At 41.2% G+C, this 16,199-nt stretch overlaps 1 protein-coding gene across 1 annotated transcript in view; it reads left to right on the top strand.

The window, feature by feature from the left end:
• Window positions 1-16,199, top strand: part of FBN1 (fibrillin 1) — a gene marked incomplete at its 5' end in the record, with an annotated part of 228,567 nt that overhangs the window by 182,647 nt on the left and 29,721 nt on the right. Inside the window, 7 exons of the mRNA XM_080809914.1 lie at window positions 47-118; window positions 3,663-3,788; window positions 6,616-6,738; window positions 10,440-10,565; window positions 12,829-12,945; window positions 13,770-13,898; window positions 14,543-14,662. Of these exons, the coding sequence (XP_080666040.1) occupies window positions 47-118; window positions 3,663-3,788; window positions 6,616-6,738; window positions 10,440-10,565; window positions 12,829-12,945; window positions 13,770-13,898; window positions 14,543-14,662 (813 nt within the window). The remainder of the gene's footprint in view (window positions 1-46; window positions 119-3,662; window positions 3,789-6,615; window positions 6,739-10,439; window positions 10,566-12,828; window positions 12,946-13,769; window positions 13,899-14,542; window positions 14,663-16,199) is intronic.

Here is a 16,199-nt window from a genome sequence, read left to right as displayed (position 1 = left end):
GACCCTCATTCCTGCCCCCCCCCCCATCTTTGCTTCATCGTTGCAGATGAATTTGCTACGCTTTGCGGAAGTCAAAGGCCGGGCTTTGTCATTGACATCTACACCGGGTTACCTGTTGGTGAGTCATGGTGCCATTGTTGGAATTTCTGGTTTTGCCATTGTGTTTAAGAATACACACCCGTATTTTCTCAATTTTTTTTTCTTAGAAGGAAAAAATAGTTAACCCGTGCCATTTAGCTTTATTGAAACCCTGATTCTTCATTTGAAACGAAGTGCACATACCCTGTGTGGCTCCACCTAATGGGCAGCCACGTTTGTTGCTTGTGATTCAGGGGGCTGGAAAGCTTTTCACAAAATTACAATCAAGTTTAGTTAAACTAACCCTAGGCATCAACAAGGAGAGAGATTCTGGGAGTAGGGCCAGTTGACGTTTGATTTGACTATAACTCCCAATCTTTCCTTCTGCCTGAGACATGAGTTCAATATGACTTTTCATACCAATCTTTATGTGTAGATTGTTCACATAAAGCCCTTTTAGGGATCAGTTTTATCTCACCTGGAATCTCCTCAGGTCATCTGCTTTGGGAATTTCAGATGTGAAATTTAAAAAAAAAAAATCTTTCCAGTCAGAGGCCCCATCTGGTAACTGGAGCAGACACCACTACAACACTAGAGATGCTTGTGCAAGATTGGGAAGTATTGCACGGCGTTCAGCCAGCGGAGGCAAAGCCTTTGTGGTTTAAAAGCAAATAACATAAAAGTGGATGGAAAGCTATTGCATTCTCGGACTCTTTCCCCAGTGTGATTTATATGCATCCTTAGATGCCCCTCTTAAGTCTGAGCAATTGTGTCTGGTAGCAAACATCACCACTTGCTTTGTTCCACCTTATTCCTAATGAGAAAACTGAAATCCACACCAGCCTTTCCAATGACCTTGTTTAAGAAAACAAGGGTCTGGTCCAGCAATCAGCCTGGCTCCCCTAGTGCCAAATCCATATGGCTCCACAGTCTAGTCAACGTCCAAAGAAACTTCATGGTTTGGAAGGAAAAGCTGCTAAATGACATTGGCATGAAACACCTGGCCCTCACTGCTTTGTTTTTCCCCTTCCCAAAAACAGATCTTTTCATCTCCCTAGAATCCTTGATCCAAAGATAAGTGGTCTTTAATAGTAATAGTTCTCCATGGACAGACCAGGCGTGTCCCCCAGCAAGGCCTGCCCTCCAAGGTTGGCAGCAGGCAAAGATTCGAAACAGCATCAACATCGTCCTCCAGTCAAGCTGGAGACATCTCAGACATCATGTAGTTCCAAATGCATTGCTTTACAGCTGAGGGGACAGAGGCCCAGAGAGGGGAAGGGACTCGGCCGAGGTCACCTAGATAATTAATAACAGAGCTGGGACCCAAATCCAGTCCTGACTCACAGCTTGCTTTGCCTCAAGCTCTTGAAAGCTGGAAATGTGATAGTTAGCAATATACTTATTGTTACCAAATTCCACCATGACAAAATATTTAGATGACTGTGAAGCTTTGTTTTATTTGAGCTTTATACTCTCCTTCTGAAAGGTCTTAAGATTGTTGGCACATAGAACCCATTTTGTATGGGGTTAAAACTATAGCAAGTTTGTTAATCTTGTCTTAAAATATAAACTTCTCCAAGTTGAAGTTCAAATGAAATCCAGACAGGAAAAGAAAATATAATTTTTAATATATCCTTTTGCTATTTTATGCCTAACAATGGCTAGAAATTTGCCCCAATCTGTTACTGTTAAGCTTGATAATACATCACTTATATTTAAAATAAATGAAGGTGAATATAATGTTTCATGTTTGAACTAAAAGAATGTCATCTGAATTGTTTTTTTGTTTGCTGAGGGCATGCAGTTGTGATGTTACTTTGCATAGGCTTTTAAGAACATGAATGACAAATGTGTGAAAAATCCAAAAACATAATCACCTATATTCAAAATAACAATATACACCAAGCTGTGTTCTCCATTAAAGAGATCAATTTGCCTTCAAACAAAATCAAACCCTTCAGAAAAGGTTCTAAAATAAACCTGTGGTCTGTCAAATTTCTCCCCCAAAGAAGGCTAACTTTCGAGCATGATTATTCTGAAACTGTGATAGCTCTTGTGGGCTCCGCATACAACTGTGGCCATTTTCCAGTAACTTGGGCAAACAGATCCTTGCAGAGGTTCCTGACTATAATATGTCAATGGAAGTATCTCAACAGCATGGTAAAAGATACCTAGTGAACTGGAAAGACTGGAGCTTTACATCCCCTCCCAGCTTCTTCTTTTCTGTTGTTGTTTTTTAAAGTATTTATTTATTTATTTATTTGTGTGTGTGAGAGAGAGAGAGAGAGAGAGAGAGAAGCAGCACAGAGAGCTGCAGGCAGAACAGGCAGAGGGAGAGAGAGAAGCAGGCTTCCCGCTGAGCAAGGAGCCCAATGTGGGGCTTGATCCCAGGTGGAGGGGTCCTCCAGGATTTGATTATGGTTTTGTGAAACTGTGACCTGAAGAAGCCTGAGGGAGGCAGGCTAGCCTGTTAGCAGGTTCCTGGTATCAGATCTTGACTCTGCCTCTTCTTAGCTCTGTGGTCTTTGGCAAGTTCCATCCTCTGTCTTGGCCTCAGTTCCATCACCTGCACAGTGATGGTAGTCACAGTACCTGGAGACCATCTCCTAGAGTGATTGTGATGATTCAGTGAGTAAATCCAGGCTGAATGCTGAGAAACACGCCTTCTATGATTGTCCTCGAAGACACTGAATGGTTGGGAGTTGAGAGCAGGTCAGGCAGAGAGCGGACCACCATGACCATGAGGAGGTGAGACCTGCCCACAAGGCCACGTCACCAGCTGGCCAGCCTGCTTTCAAAGCAGCCTGTGTTCTGGCTCTGCTGTCGTGCCTACTCTGGTCCTGCTTTAATGCTCACCAATCCAACTTCCAGACACTGATTCTTATCTACCAAATTTTAATGGACTCAGGTGGCATGCTGGGGACTGGTAAAGCAGTGACATCACAACCAGCCCCAACCCCTGCCCTTAGGAAGCCACAGTCTAAGGCAATAGTCCTTCCTCAATGCTGGCCCCACAGTCACCATGGGCCCAGCTTACAATCTCAGACCTAATTTACCCACTTTTCAGAGCCATGTGAAGGAGAAAGAGGGTGTTGAAGGGGAATTCGAAAGATCCAATTATCTATGGCCATGGGTTCCTCTGTGCTTCACCAGCTCTCCTTTCCTATGTTAGCTCAACACCACTGCACACTTTGGACTGAGAGGCCCCTTACTCTCAAAGGTTCCTTTATTTTACTCAACTGGTACATAGTGCCCAGTGGGTACCAAGATGGCTCCTACCTAGACAAAGCTGATGTTCTGAAACAAAACCAAGAAGACAGACACTACATCCAGATACAAAATTCAGATCGCGTGTCTGAAAAGCAGTTTATTATTTCAATTTCATATTGATTGACCTCCTCCATTTCCATCACCACCACTCCAACACACACCTCCTCCACCCGAACACCCATGCACTTTCTCTTATTTGGCTTTGGACCTTATGTAAACATTGAAGTTAGAAGCTGCCAGCTTTCAGCACCCATTTACCCTGCGCAGAGATCATGCGCTGTGACGTCACTCATGCGTGGCTGCTCTGCTTCCAGATATCGACGAATGCCGGGAGATCCCAGGGGTCTGTGAAAATGGAGTGTGTATCAACATGGTTGGCAGCTTCAGATGTGAATGTCCAGTGGGCTTCTTCTATAATGACAAGTTGTTGGTTTGTGAAGGTAAGTGATGTCACTGTATCACGTCCAGAAATGAGCCAACTGACGAGCTACTTGCCCACACAGACTTGGCCAGTTCACAACCTTGGGATTTCAGAAATCCATCAAGTTCTAGCAATAGTGTAGGGCAGCATATGGAACATCATTCTTTCATGCAAAAGAATTCCCTAACTCCCAGTGGAAAAAGCAGGACGTGCATTTCGCAACCCTGTCTCCCCCTCCCCCGCCCCACCCCACGCACAATGTATTAGATTTCCCAACTGATATCAGAAAGCCTTGAGTTCCTGGGTGTGTCACAGAGATTGCTTTTGTTTCACATTGCTTGAAAGTGAGCATGGGTGGTGGGCGGTCATCTGTACTCGAATCTCAAAATTAGTGTTCTCTTCCACACGGAGCCTGTGCTACTCCCAAGTGAAAACAAGGTTAATGCAAATATTCCAAATGCATGAGAGAATTCCAAATGGCAAGAACAGCAAATTCGATTTTATATGAAGAATGCTGGCATGTGTGCAAGTGGTACTTTTTTCATTTTCGAATCGCCTCCCCGTGCCATGTGCACGTACTGTGATTTTGTGCATTCCTCAGAGCACTTCATATTTTTCCTACATCTGGGGAAGATAGTGGGGAAGAAGTTACTAAAAGGGACGTTACTGGTTATTAAAGATACCATGTGCCCTCGGATAGCTGGAATAATTGTCTATTTAATATTTAAAGTTGGGGCCTCTCATGGAGTTTTTGTTCATGTCAGAAAGGGTTTTTACGCCTTAGAGCATGTGTTAGAGCACATATGTCAACATTTAAATTTAAAAAACCTTTTTTTTCCCCTAAACTAGGGACAGACTCACAGACCATGAGTAAAGTTATGGTCCTCAGCTCTCGCTTGTTAAATTCTCTTCACCAAGCCAGTTACTGTGGCCAAATGGGCACATGTCCCTGACTCTGCCAGCTGTTGGCAGGGGAGGGGGTGGGGAAAGAGGTGAGAGCCATTCACAGTCATCCTCAGGAGATAGTCATCTCTGGCCTTGGCCCTGGCCCCTGTGGTTTGGAAGGCCATCAGGTATCAGGTGTCTGCAGAGGAAGCAGGAGAGGAAGCGTGATGCAGAAGAAAAGAAAGGAGCCCACAGCCGATGAGCAGATAACCTAACATTGGCTGTCTCCTCATAGCCAATCTTCCCCCTTTCATAGATGCCTAGGATGTCTGCCACCTTCCTGGGGCCTCTTTTGTTGTCTTCCATTTAGAGATCCCAAACCTATAGGCATGGCTCCCCATGACTTGCTATCCACATGAGGTTGAAAACCCACAGGTATACCAACATAAGGCATTTTGCTGTCAAGGTAACAGTCAGTGGATATTGAGATTACAAAGCATTCCAACTTTCGGGGTCCATTTCACAGGATATGTATCATCAGGGTGAACGTTTCATCCAGGGTCAACTACTTCCCCCCACACTCTTAGCTCTCAGAATTGGAAAACAGGTTGATTTCATATACACCTCAGGAACCTTGAAATTAGAATGGATTCCAGAAGAGATTTAGGGAATATCCATGCATCTGGATTTCTCTCCAAGTATGCATATAATCCCAAGCAAGGCATCCGAGGCTCCACAGAAAGGCTTGTCTGTGATACCATTTGGCTTCTCCAGAGACGGGCTACCCTCTGTGTTTCTGTATGCTCATAAGATCGTGGCAGACCTGCTCGGTGAGGTGGTGCTTGTCTTGGGTCCACTGTAACCCAAAGCAGACATACTTCTGCTATTGCCCAGAGAGGCTCACCCCACAGAACCTCCCATTGACTAACAATAGTCCTGAGGTTTCCCGCCAAGAAATCATACACCTGTGAGGCATCAGCTGCTGTATTTGCCGCCCCCTTGTGGGAACTTCTTTGGCGGAGCCCACTTGGTAAAACCCCAGTACTAGTGCTCAGAGCCAGCTTCCGCCTGTGTTCTGGGCTATTCTGTTTTCCAGACTGAGCCCAAGTTAGACTGTTTCGTAAGAGCAGGGACTGGGAACACATATCATGCCCCGTGGCATAGCCTGGACTATGCAGTAACTTTCACAATGTCATGAATTTGAACTGTATTGCTACCTGGTTAAAAAAAAAGAGAGGCAAATAACCCCCTGAGTATAGTCAAAGCTCTGAAGCACACAGTACCCATTTATTCTTTTCTTTGATAGTGAGAGTTGGGTTGTTCTCAGTAGTTTTATGTGAAATTTCTTATATTAAGTTTCCTCTGTTTGACCGCCATGTGGCAGTAATTTAAGCAGGAGCCTCCGTAGCTCTGTAGTTCAACACACTGCCTGTGCATCAGAAGAAGCATTTGTAAGCTTATTGGAAATGTTGCATCTCAAGCCATTCCCCAGACACTCTGAATGAGAATCTGCCTTTCAACAAGACCCCAAGGGACTCGTATGTACATGAAGTCTTGAGATGCTTTGCTTACAGAACTTAGAACATTTGGGACGAAAGCAACCTGATAGAATCATAAAACCCTGGGGGCTTGGAGCAAAATATGACATTTCCTAGGATATTTAGTCTAGACCATGCCAAGTCCTGGTCCTAGCAGCTGAGTTTCATGACTTTTTTTTTTTTTTAAGACACGGAATCATTAAGAGTCCATATGTGGTCATAAACCAAGTACTCGCAGTTATGAAAAATATTAGCAAAGTGGGAAAACTAGAAAATAAGTCTCCAGTGTTCTCTTGTCTGTTAAATAGAATGGGTCAAAATAAGGAAAGAGAAATCTCTTTCCTGTGAGAGGCTTCAGCCCCTGGACCCTTCCCCTGCCCCTCATGCTGTTCCCCTTCTAATGAAATTCTCTTCTGCTTGGAGATATCGACGAGTGTCAGAACGGCCCTGTGTGCCAGCGCAATGCCGAGTGCATCAACACAGCGGGCAGCTTCCGCTGCGACTGCAAGCCCGGCTACCGCTTCACCTCCACGGGCCAGTGCAATGGTGAGTAGCTCCGGGCCGGCTGCCCGCCCGGGGCCGAACTGCATCACGTCTCACATACTGGGGTTTTTCTGAGAACGTCAGATTGATGAATACACGAGTTACAGCTTGGACTGCTGAGACACAGTAGCTAGACTAGCAAAAAGGAAGATTGTGGAAATGTCTAAACACTCATAAAGGTGATGTTTTTAAAACAACGAATATACCGCGTGCCTATATAGATTTCTTATTTGTCTATCTCCCGCCCTGCTGCAAACACCCCTTCCCACAAATACACACAACACACGCAGGTGCACGTGCACGCGTGCACACAGACACACACAGACACATACACACACACACACAGTCCCCTGATCAGTATTCGGGGCCAAATACTTTTTTATTTTCTTTTCCATAATCCCCCTTAGGACAGGAAGTTGTCACCTTCCCAACCACACACCCCAGTTCTAGACAGTGAACCTCTCCTGAGCGGAGTTTGATTAACCTTCATAAACCAAGCAAAAAGGATCAACAGCACCACTTTTGCTCCTAAACATCTAACAGAATTGAGGGCAGCAAACATTAACAGCCTTTTATTATCTATAAGTCACCTACAGTCAAATGAGAAACCATCCCCTAGAGGATAGATTCTTGTTCACTTTTGTCACAGAGGAGGTAGAAATAAGAGGGATGAGTTAGCTTAAATGGATGGTCAAGATTTAAGTATCTGGTGGCATCTTCTAGCCAGTGGCACCAAAATTAAAACACTGGTGTCTCAGCCCAGAAGCAAAATTACACCTCAGAGTGATTTTCATGTGAGTTTTTGAGTAATTATAAATCGTATATTTAGCACAGAGGGCAGGAAGAATGTGTTATTTTGCTATGGTTCATTTCCCAAGGAGTTTCCTGGATATTTTATGCATTTGTGAATGAAACAACACAAGGGAACGTGGTCAGATTTTCCTTGGATTTCCTTGCCTACCAGTGATTAAGTGGTAGGAAGTACACTGTTCTCTGTAGGGTATTTTGCATTGTTTTATTAGACCTTGGTGGGAAGAGGGTGTAATAGCAGAACAAAAACTCACTTTGAGAATCAAGGCTTATTTTGTTGGGTTTAAAGGAACATGTGTAAGTGTTTAGCATTTTGTCAACAAAGCAGTTGTTATTCGTGTATTAAAAAAACAGGACAGGAAAAGTGGGGACGTCTCTGATATGAGTCACAATACCCAAGTGTAACTTGGCATTTATACCACTTCCCTGCATTTTGCTCTTAATTTATATTTCTTTGAAACTGGGCAGAATAATTCCAATCAAAATAAAGAATTGCTGATAATATAGAACGTGTCATTTCACACCATTTCACGCTCAGGCGAGAAGTGGGACAAGCTATTTATACATCAAAACAACACGTCCAACCAGGGCCTGCTGGGGCTTAAGCCCTGCCATATTTTCTTGTAGAACATTAGCACCAATAAAACTCATCCAGCAGTAATCAGGGATAAGTACTGTGAGTGAGTGTTGTTTGTGGCCAACGCTCACATTCCCTCATTCATTGGAATCCTCAGAAGAAAGGGAATGTACTTGAGTTTTGCAATTATTCAGCCTCTAGGACTGAAGATTTCACTCTGGAATTATCTTCATCTGTACCTTTTAAAATCTGTTAAAATGTCTTCGATGCTATCCTATGCGTAGCATTTTTTCAAGCACACAAATACTCCTCTTATCCTGTGTTTAAGATGAAAAGAACCAAAATTCCCTTTGCAATATAAGATTTTTATTTGAACTTTTATTTGAGTTTATTTGAAAAGTACATCATTTCAAACCCCAAATCACAGCTGGCCAAATTACCCACGTTGCTGAGAGAACAAGTAGGTGTCTAAGCCCAGGGTGCGCGTCCGACCCAAGGCGCTATATTTTTAGAGCAAATGCAGCCCCTTTGTGAATGTCTTGCCCAGCTAAAGGCAAGAGACCATATGCTTCCCCGCCACTTCCTCATGATCTCTGTCTGCTGTATTTTTCCCCCTAAAACTGTGTTTAAACCTCCTATCTCTGTCTCAGACATAATTTTCTGGGAGCTCAAATCCTGGTGCTTGTAGAGACCTAGTTTTCTGGTCTCCAAAGTGAACTTCACAATTAAATTCTCTAAAATTGTAACTTGCTATTTTATCATTAGAACCTCAAAGTGCTTCACGTTTCCTTTTCTTAAAACCATCATGAAATAGGCATCGTGGGAAAGAATTTTCCTAATTCCTTCTCCGAGAAGATCCATAGTGCACTCCATTTCCTGTGGGCCCAGGAGATAAGACAGACCTGGTCCCTTGCATTCTTGGAGATTCAGTAATACCTGAGGGTACCCAAGGTTTGGTCCAACTCTGATAGGTTCTGAGACACCCTTCCTCAAAACCAGCTCCCTTTATAGAGCTTAGCAGTGGAAATGAATTTCTTCTGCCTATCCAGTTTGCTCATTTTAAATCCATTTTCCCCAATGGGAATGATCGTAATTTGTTAGGTTAACAAGCACTTCTAGATAAGCAAGCAGTTGCTTCTAAGCTGCTGTGTCCCAGTTTCTCCATTAAGATGATATATTCAAGCTCACTTGAGACTTTTAAATTGTATGGTGATTCATCAAGTCTAATGTTCTGTATATTAGAAGGAGGGAGTCATAAAAATGGCATCATGGGCACATGAAATAGAGCACAAATCTTTCTTCTGGCAAGAGTACAACTGCTCTGGGCAGCAAAAAGTGCCCATTCCAGTTGTGGTCTTCTCAGCAGCTGACAGCAAGTTTGGATTATTCAGACAGAAGCAGCGTAATTGCTGTGCTTTATGGACTCTATACTCAAGTTGGCATTCTGTTATTGGCTCTCTTTTATGACAGGAGGAAGACCAGGATGATACAGTGCTCTTCAGATGACATGGGTCCTAAATGTAGAGTCCTGAGAACTTTAAAAAATTAAATTAGAGACTTCAGTAGGCATGCAATTATGTCATTTGTAGATTCATATAATAAATTCCACCCCTCAGATGATCCAATTTCAGGAGAACTACAAAGATTCAGTTGATAATAAATATAATTTAGAGCTTAAAGACTGGCAGAGGCAAGATGACAGGGCCTTCCTCTGAGTGAGTATGAATAAAAAGAAACATCACTAGGATTGTCGAGGGCTAAAAGGAGCCATGTGCAGACCTGAAGACTTGGTTGAGATGGAACAAAAGGTAATAGGAGTAAGACAAAACAATGAAGTGAAACTTGAACAAGGGACAGTGTGGGTTTTCCATCAGGAAAACCTCTTAGCAATGGGATTAGTTTGACTTTGATATAAATTTCTAAAGGAAGCCATGAAGGGTCCATGACTTGAGGCACCAGATCTTGACCAGACAAGACACCTAACTCATTCCACAGTCTATGATATTGCTTAGGTATACAATCAAACAGAGTATCTCCCAGCTTCGAGTCTTCTTCCTCATTCTACTTCTAAATTTTCTCACCTTTTAGGACATTTTTTCCATCCCTTCATGAATTGTTAACATACTCTGAATGTGTCCAATAAATGAGAGCAACTTTAACTAATTTTGAGGTAAAAATAAATATAATGGCAGTGTCTGTTCTCCTGGCTTGGATTAGAGCTAGGACCAATCCTGAGCATGACCTAAAGTAAATTACTTAATGTAATTTTGTCTCCTAAACTCTACCTAAGATACTTAACTATACTTTTTGTCCACAGATCGCAATGAATGTCAAGAAATCCCCAATATTTGCAGCCATGGACAGTGTATTGACACAGTTGGAAGTTTTTATTGCCTTTGCCACACTGGTTTTAAAACAAATGCTGATCAAACCATGTGTTTGGGTGAGTGTGTGATTATTGTTTATTTTTAACTCATAGCCTATTGAAAAATTCATTCACACCTGAATACATAGAGAAGTTAATACTAAACCTCCAGTATTAGTTTTCCTATTTTTAAAATAAAAATACAAGCAGGCCTGTAGCATTAACCTCCTTTGGCATTTAATCTTTAGCAATCTGAACATAATAAACCTCTTCCTCGATACTCATTTGGCTGCAAGGTCAGAAAAACTTTTAACTAAGGTAAAAACTGAGAAAAATATTTAAAAATACCAAAAAAAAACGTGTAAATACTTTGTAAAAATACAAAAAAATAATTTTTATTAATGCTAATAGCCTATTACTTTATGAAATCAGTGTGGGTTGGCCTTATTGGAATAGAGTGCAGCTTTTGAGTGTTTGAATATGAGCATTTTTTGAGAAGCATATATAGTTTGTACCAGATCTTTAAAGGCAAATTTATAGATCCCACAAAGGCAAACAAACTAACTAACAAAATACAACAAAAAACAAACAAAAAATATCCACATTTCTCTAGGGGAAAAGAGCTCAAGATTTTATTTTATTTTTTTTTTAAAGATTTTATTTATTTATTTGTCAGAGAGAGAGAGAGAGCGAGCACAGGCAGACAGAGGGGCAGAGGGAGAAGCAGGTTCCCTGCGGGGCAAGGAGCCCAATGTGGGACTCGATCCCAGGACGCTGGGATCATGACCTGAGCTGAAGGTAGCTGCTTAACCAACTGAGCCACCCAGGTGTCCCAAGAGCTCAAGATTTTAAATCCCTTTCCCCTTGCTTTCAGTACTAAGCCAGGATGCTGATTGAGAATAAATACCAAATATTAATCAATCATTTTCTCTCTTTTTCTCCTTCCTTTTTCTACTTCCAAGCAACGTCCAATAAGTCTTTGGGGACTTCATGAACATGATTCAGTTTCACAGCTGGAAAAAAGAAGAATCAATAGAGTAATGTTTTAAGAGCTTAGCTTTTGCTGTAATTGGGTTCATCCATTAGGGCACATTCTTATAAAGTTTTGTCTTCTTCAGAACAGATAGCAGGTTTTCAGTTAAATGAGTATCATCAACCCTGCTTGCTCCTGGGAAGCTTACCCATGCATAGCAACGGCACCCTGTGTAACAGTCTTTTTTCCTCTCCATCTGGATTTTCTGGAACCCTCTACCAAGGAGGCCGTCTTACAGAAGAATTTCACTAGCTTGGCTAAAAATGAATCAAAGCAGCAGCTCTTGACTGCTGGCAGAGTGACTCATCCAAATGTGGTCTTCAGACACAGACACACACATTGGATCCCTTTGGGGTCAGCAAAAGCTTTCTGATTTAGGATCCCAGATCACTTGTCTTCATGCCCAGAATTCTAAAGAAAAGGAAATCCTAACTCTAAACACTGCATCTGGCTAACCTGAGCCGTTGTCTTTCACTCCCCGAATCTCCCTCCCTGCCCCCTCGCCCTCCCCGTTCTGCCTCTCCCGCAAACCAGCAGGATCAACTTTCTTTCATTTTAATTTTTCATTTCCTCCTCAATATAATGTACCCCTGCTCTATAAGAAATATGTCAGTTGCTGGGGCCCGATGCAAAGATTAAAAAGATGCCAAAACAGCTCTACAAAATAGTCAGAGAAAAGTCAGAGACCAATAAAAAGACAAATAATAATGTAAGAGTGTAGCAGAAGAGCCCACTACCATCACTTTGGGGTAGTTTTTAAGAGTGAGATAAGTCACCACTAGTGGGAGTAGTCATGGGTTTTTAGGGGTGGACTGGAAAGAAGGAAGATATATCGAAAATATCAGGTGAGTTAGAAACCTCATGTATTTTGTTGCTGATTTCAGGGTACTATCAGGTGACTCACTGCTTTTTGGTAAACTGGAGTGAGAATCCTAAAGGCTGAAGTTTGCCAAAGGTGGCAACAAATCAAGACCCAGATGCGCACAGAATTTTCCATTTCCAAGTGAAAATATTTGAGAAAAGTGGCAAGGGTGGAGAATTCTAGAAGTAAATAGAGTAAAATAATTCTTGTCCAGTTCTCATGTCCTTAGTTTGCCTCCTTCAATATGCCAACCAAGGAAATGGTTTATGCCCGAGGTTTAGATCCTTGGCTCTTGCTGATGACTCATGGGGAACTGCCAATGATCAAGATGTTCTTAGCCTACTCCTGATGCACTGTGAACCCCACAATGCCCTGAAGCTCCAGAAAGCCACTCACCTCGTCTTCTGTTAACAGCCATGTTCCTCTGTGCCCATTGTTCCCACTAGACATAAATGAGTGCGAGCGAGACGCCTGTGGGAATGGAACTTGCCGCAACACGATTGGGTCCTTCAACTGCCGCTGTAACCACGGCTTCATCCTTTCCCACAACAATGACTGCATAGGTGTGTATGCAAACTGGTGGGCACTGAAGGATGTTTTATCTGCACTCTTTGCAATTAGCAGCCTGTCTGGGGTGCCAGCCAGTGTTCTTAAATATATGCCCTCTAATGCATAACAACTGGCAAGGAGTTGTCAAATATAATGTCCAAAGTAAATGTCAAATAGAGTAATTACAGCCATGACTTTCATTAAAATGCCTCATTAGCAGCTATAAGTTTTATATGTGCCATACTGTGAATTCAGTACATTTTTAAATAAATTGAACTGATGACGTTTTAAAACATATAAGAGTGATTCTTTGTATAGAAATTGCATAATTCAGGAATGATGTGGACCTACTTGTCTCAGTGTTTCACTATAGCCTCTCTTAAAAGAAGTCGATTATTGAATCTATAAAATCCTCTCTATAAAACATACTGTTATTTATAAGTGAGATTAATGATCCAAATTTTATATCATGCTAGAGGCTAATTTTATATACTTCTAATTATGAGAATACTTAGTAATACCCTCAGCTGTATTGTGTACTAGGTTTTTAGCTTTTAAAAATGAAACATAAAGGAAGATCAAGGTGAAACTCACATAAAGTTCTCATGTAAATTATCAATTTCAATTAATAGAATAGTGTAATCTTGTTAGGTTTTGATAGGTGAGTAAAGCCAGCTGTATTGTTACAAACTAGATCTTTACTGGAATTTTTAATGCTTGGCTGAGCCAGCAAAGGCCACTGAAATTTAGAGTAAGTATTTTTCCCTTTGAAGGTTTTGATCATTGCTGGAATTATGACATTTTCTTTGGAATATATCAAAGGATCTTTTTTTGGCAGATGTTGATGAATGTGCAACTGGAAATGGGAACCTTTGCAGAAATGGCCAATGCATCAATACAGTGGGGTCCTTCCAGTGTCAGTGCAATGAAGGCTATGAGGTGGCTCCAGACGGGAGGACCTGTGTGGGTAAGTGCTTCCTCCGAAGGATACTGCGAATAATGCTCTCAGCGGTGAAAGGATCCTGCAGTCCCTATCACCATCCTTCCTTCAGAAGTCTGGAGGGAGAAAAATCAGAGTAGAATTACACTAATCCTACCTGTAGACTCTGGGTGTGTGTGTGTGTGTGTGTGTGTGTGAGAGAGTGTGAGAGAGAGAGAGAGAGAGAGAGAGATAGGACACACTTCTCCGTTATGTTTTAAAATCAAGTTATTATTTGCAGGGAACAGTTAAACTGTCAAATTTAACAGAAAGTTAAATTGTTCCATAAGCAATTGTAGTTTGCTTTCTCATATATTTTTTTTCTTTAAAATAGCTTTGTGGAAAGCTCTTATACAACCTTTTGGGTGTCCTCAAAAATCTGCATTCCCACTGACTTTTCACGTGCTTCACTTTTCTTGAAACAACTGATTTGTGATAGGTCACATAAAATGTGGTTGTTCTACCGCACACTTCTGAAAGCTGATAAAGCTTCTTTTTACTGAGTCATTAATTTTTCTCCATGGTGGTTTTATGTATTTCTTTGATTTGATTCCAGTTTTTTGAAATTTTAATTGCTTGGTGGAAATCACGCCAATGGGAACCTCTTTTTTCTTTTTCCCTTTTCTTTGCAGATATCAACGAGTGTCTTTTAGAACCTAGAAAATGTGCACCAGGCACCTGTCAAAACTTGGATGGGTCCTACAGATGCATTTGTCCGCCTGGGTACAGTCTACAGAATGACAAGTGTGAAGGTAGGAGTAGGAGGACTAGCAGTGTTTAGAAGGAGCAGTGTTTGTTACTCCACTGGCATTTTCAAAGTCAGTTTTTGTGATGGTGTGCTGGTGTCTTCATTTTGGAATCCTTTATCAGAAACAAATTCAAGAGCAGAGGATCTGACTTCCGTTCTTACACTCAGATGATGAGACAAGAACATCCAATTCTCATGCTAATATCTGGTGACCCTGTTTTGCTCTGTGCATATGGGTGGTCCTATGACCCTGACTCTTTTCCAATATGCTTTTATGCAACTTGTAAAAAATCCTGGATTACGTGTTTTTAAGTGCCAACAGGTCGCAACTAAAAATAGCTTCCTGATTCCAGCTAAAATCTTTAAGTGACCATATTAAAGGTTGGATGACTGTAGCTAAATAATTTGTCTATGTTGTTTTTACCTATAGAGCAGTGAAAGTATGTTACTATAAATAAATTCTCAGCAAATTTTATAGTACTGCATTCCTCAATATATATGTCATTGAATTAAATGAAGGACATTAATTGCCAGAACTTTATAAATAAGTAGGCTGAAAGGATTTTTAAGAAGTCACCTAGTCCATATGCCCACGTTTAAATAGGTCTGATGTAATCCATAATGAGTAAGGATTTTCTCCACTTTTAATACTATGGAGAAATTTTATTATATATCCAATTTAAATCATAGCAACTGATAATATTCTAAATGGAAACAGTTGATCAAAATTAGGCCTAAATACAAATTATTATAAGTGTTATTTTACTTTTACTAAAGATCAATTTTATTTACTCCATGAGTAATGCAAAATTTCCCTAAGATGAACAGAATGGAAATGTATAAGACAGAAAAATGACTTCTCGAATACTAAATAATGTGCCCATTCCGCCATCCTTGTCTCCATCCTTACGAAGTCGTCATCTATAGGTTAATTTCTACCATAAGAGAAAGAATCCTCACAACAGCAATAATAAAAACAACAACAAAAAGAAATACTTGAGCATTTTTACAAACGTTGGCTTCTCTCTTAAGAAAAGGTTGGACATGGGAATGGAAGGCACGTGGGAATGCAGTCATTCATTCATTGGCAGCAGCTCAGAGCATTAATACAGCACAAGCAACATGGTGCAATGATAAAGTTGTAACATAGGAGTGATGAACAGGCTGGTTTTGCCCTAAACAGGAAGATAATCGCTTTGAGTTGCACATCCTGAGAATACCTATTGCATGGTATTTGCAATATTAAGTCAAGATAATGGAATTAGTTTCCTAACTTCCTCTTAGTTGGACCTTGTGGAAGGGAACCCATATAATATGAATACACTTCGATGTAGGTAGAACTCTTTGCACAAATGCAAAGATAAAGTGCCCCATGATACAAGAGATACAAGTTTTGTTGCAGAAAAAAGAAAAGGTATTTCCATAAAAATAGCATGGCTCAGAATCAAGACTTAGCTCTTTTTTACTACAAATTCCTGTTGAAAATCAGGGGAAAAGATAGATAAGTCTGTTGGAAAGAGTGGCCATACTTTTCCTGTACA

This window comes from Martes martes (assembly GCF_963455335.1).
Source record: "Martes martes genome assembly, chromosome: 7".
NCBI lineage: Eukaryota > Metazoa > Chordata > Mammalia > Carnivora > Mustelidae > Martes > Martes martes.
The sequence above is the reverse complement of the archived record's forward strand: the minus strand, read 5'-3'. Positions and strand labels throughout refer to the sequence as shown.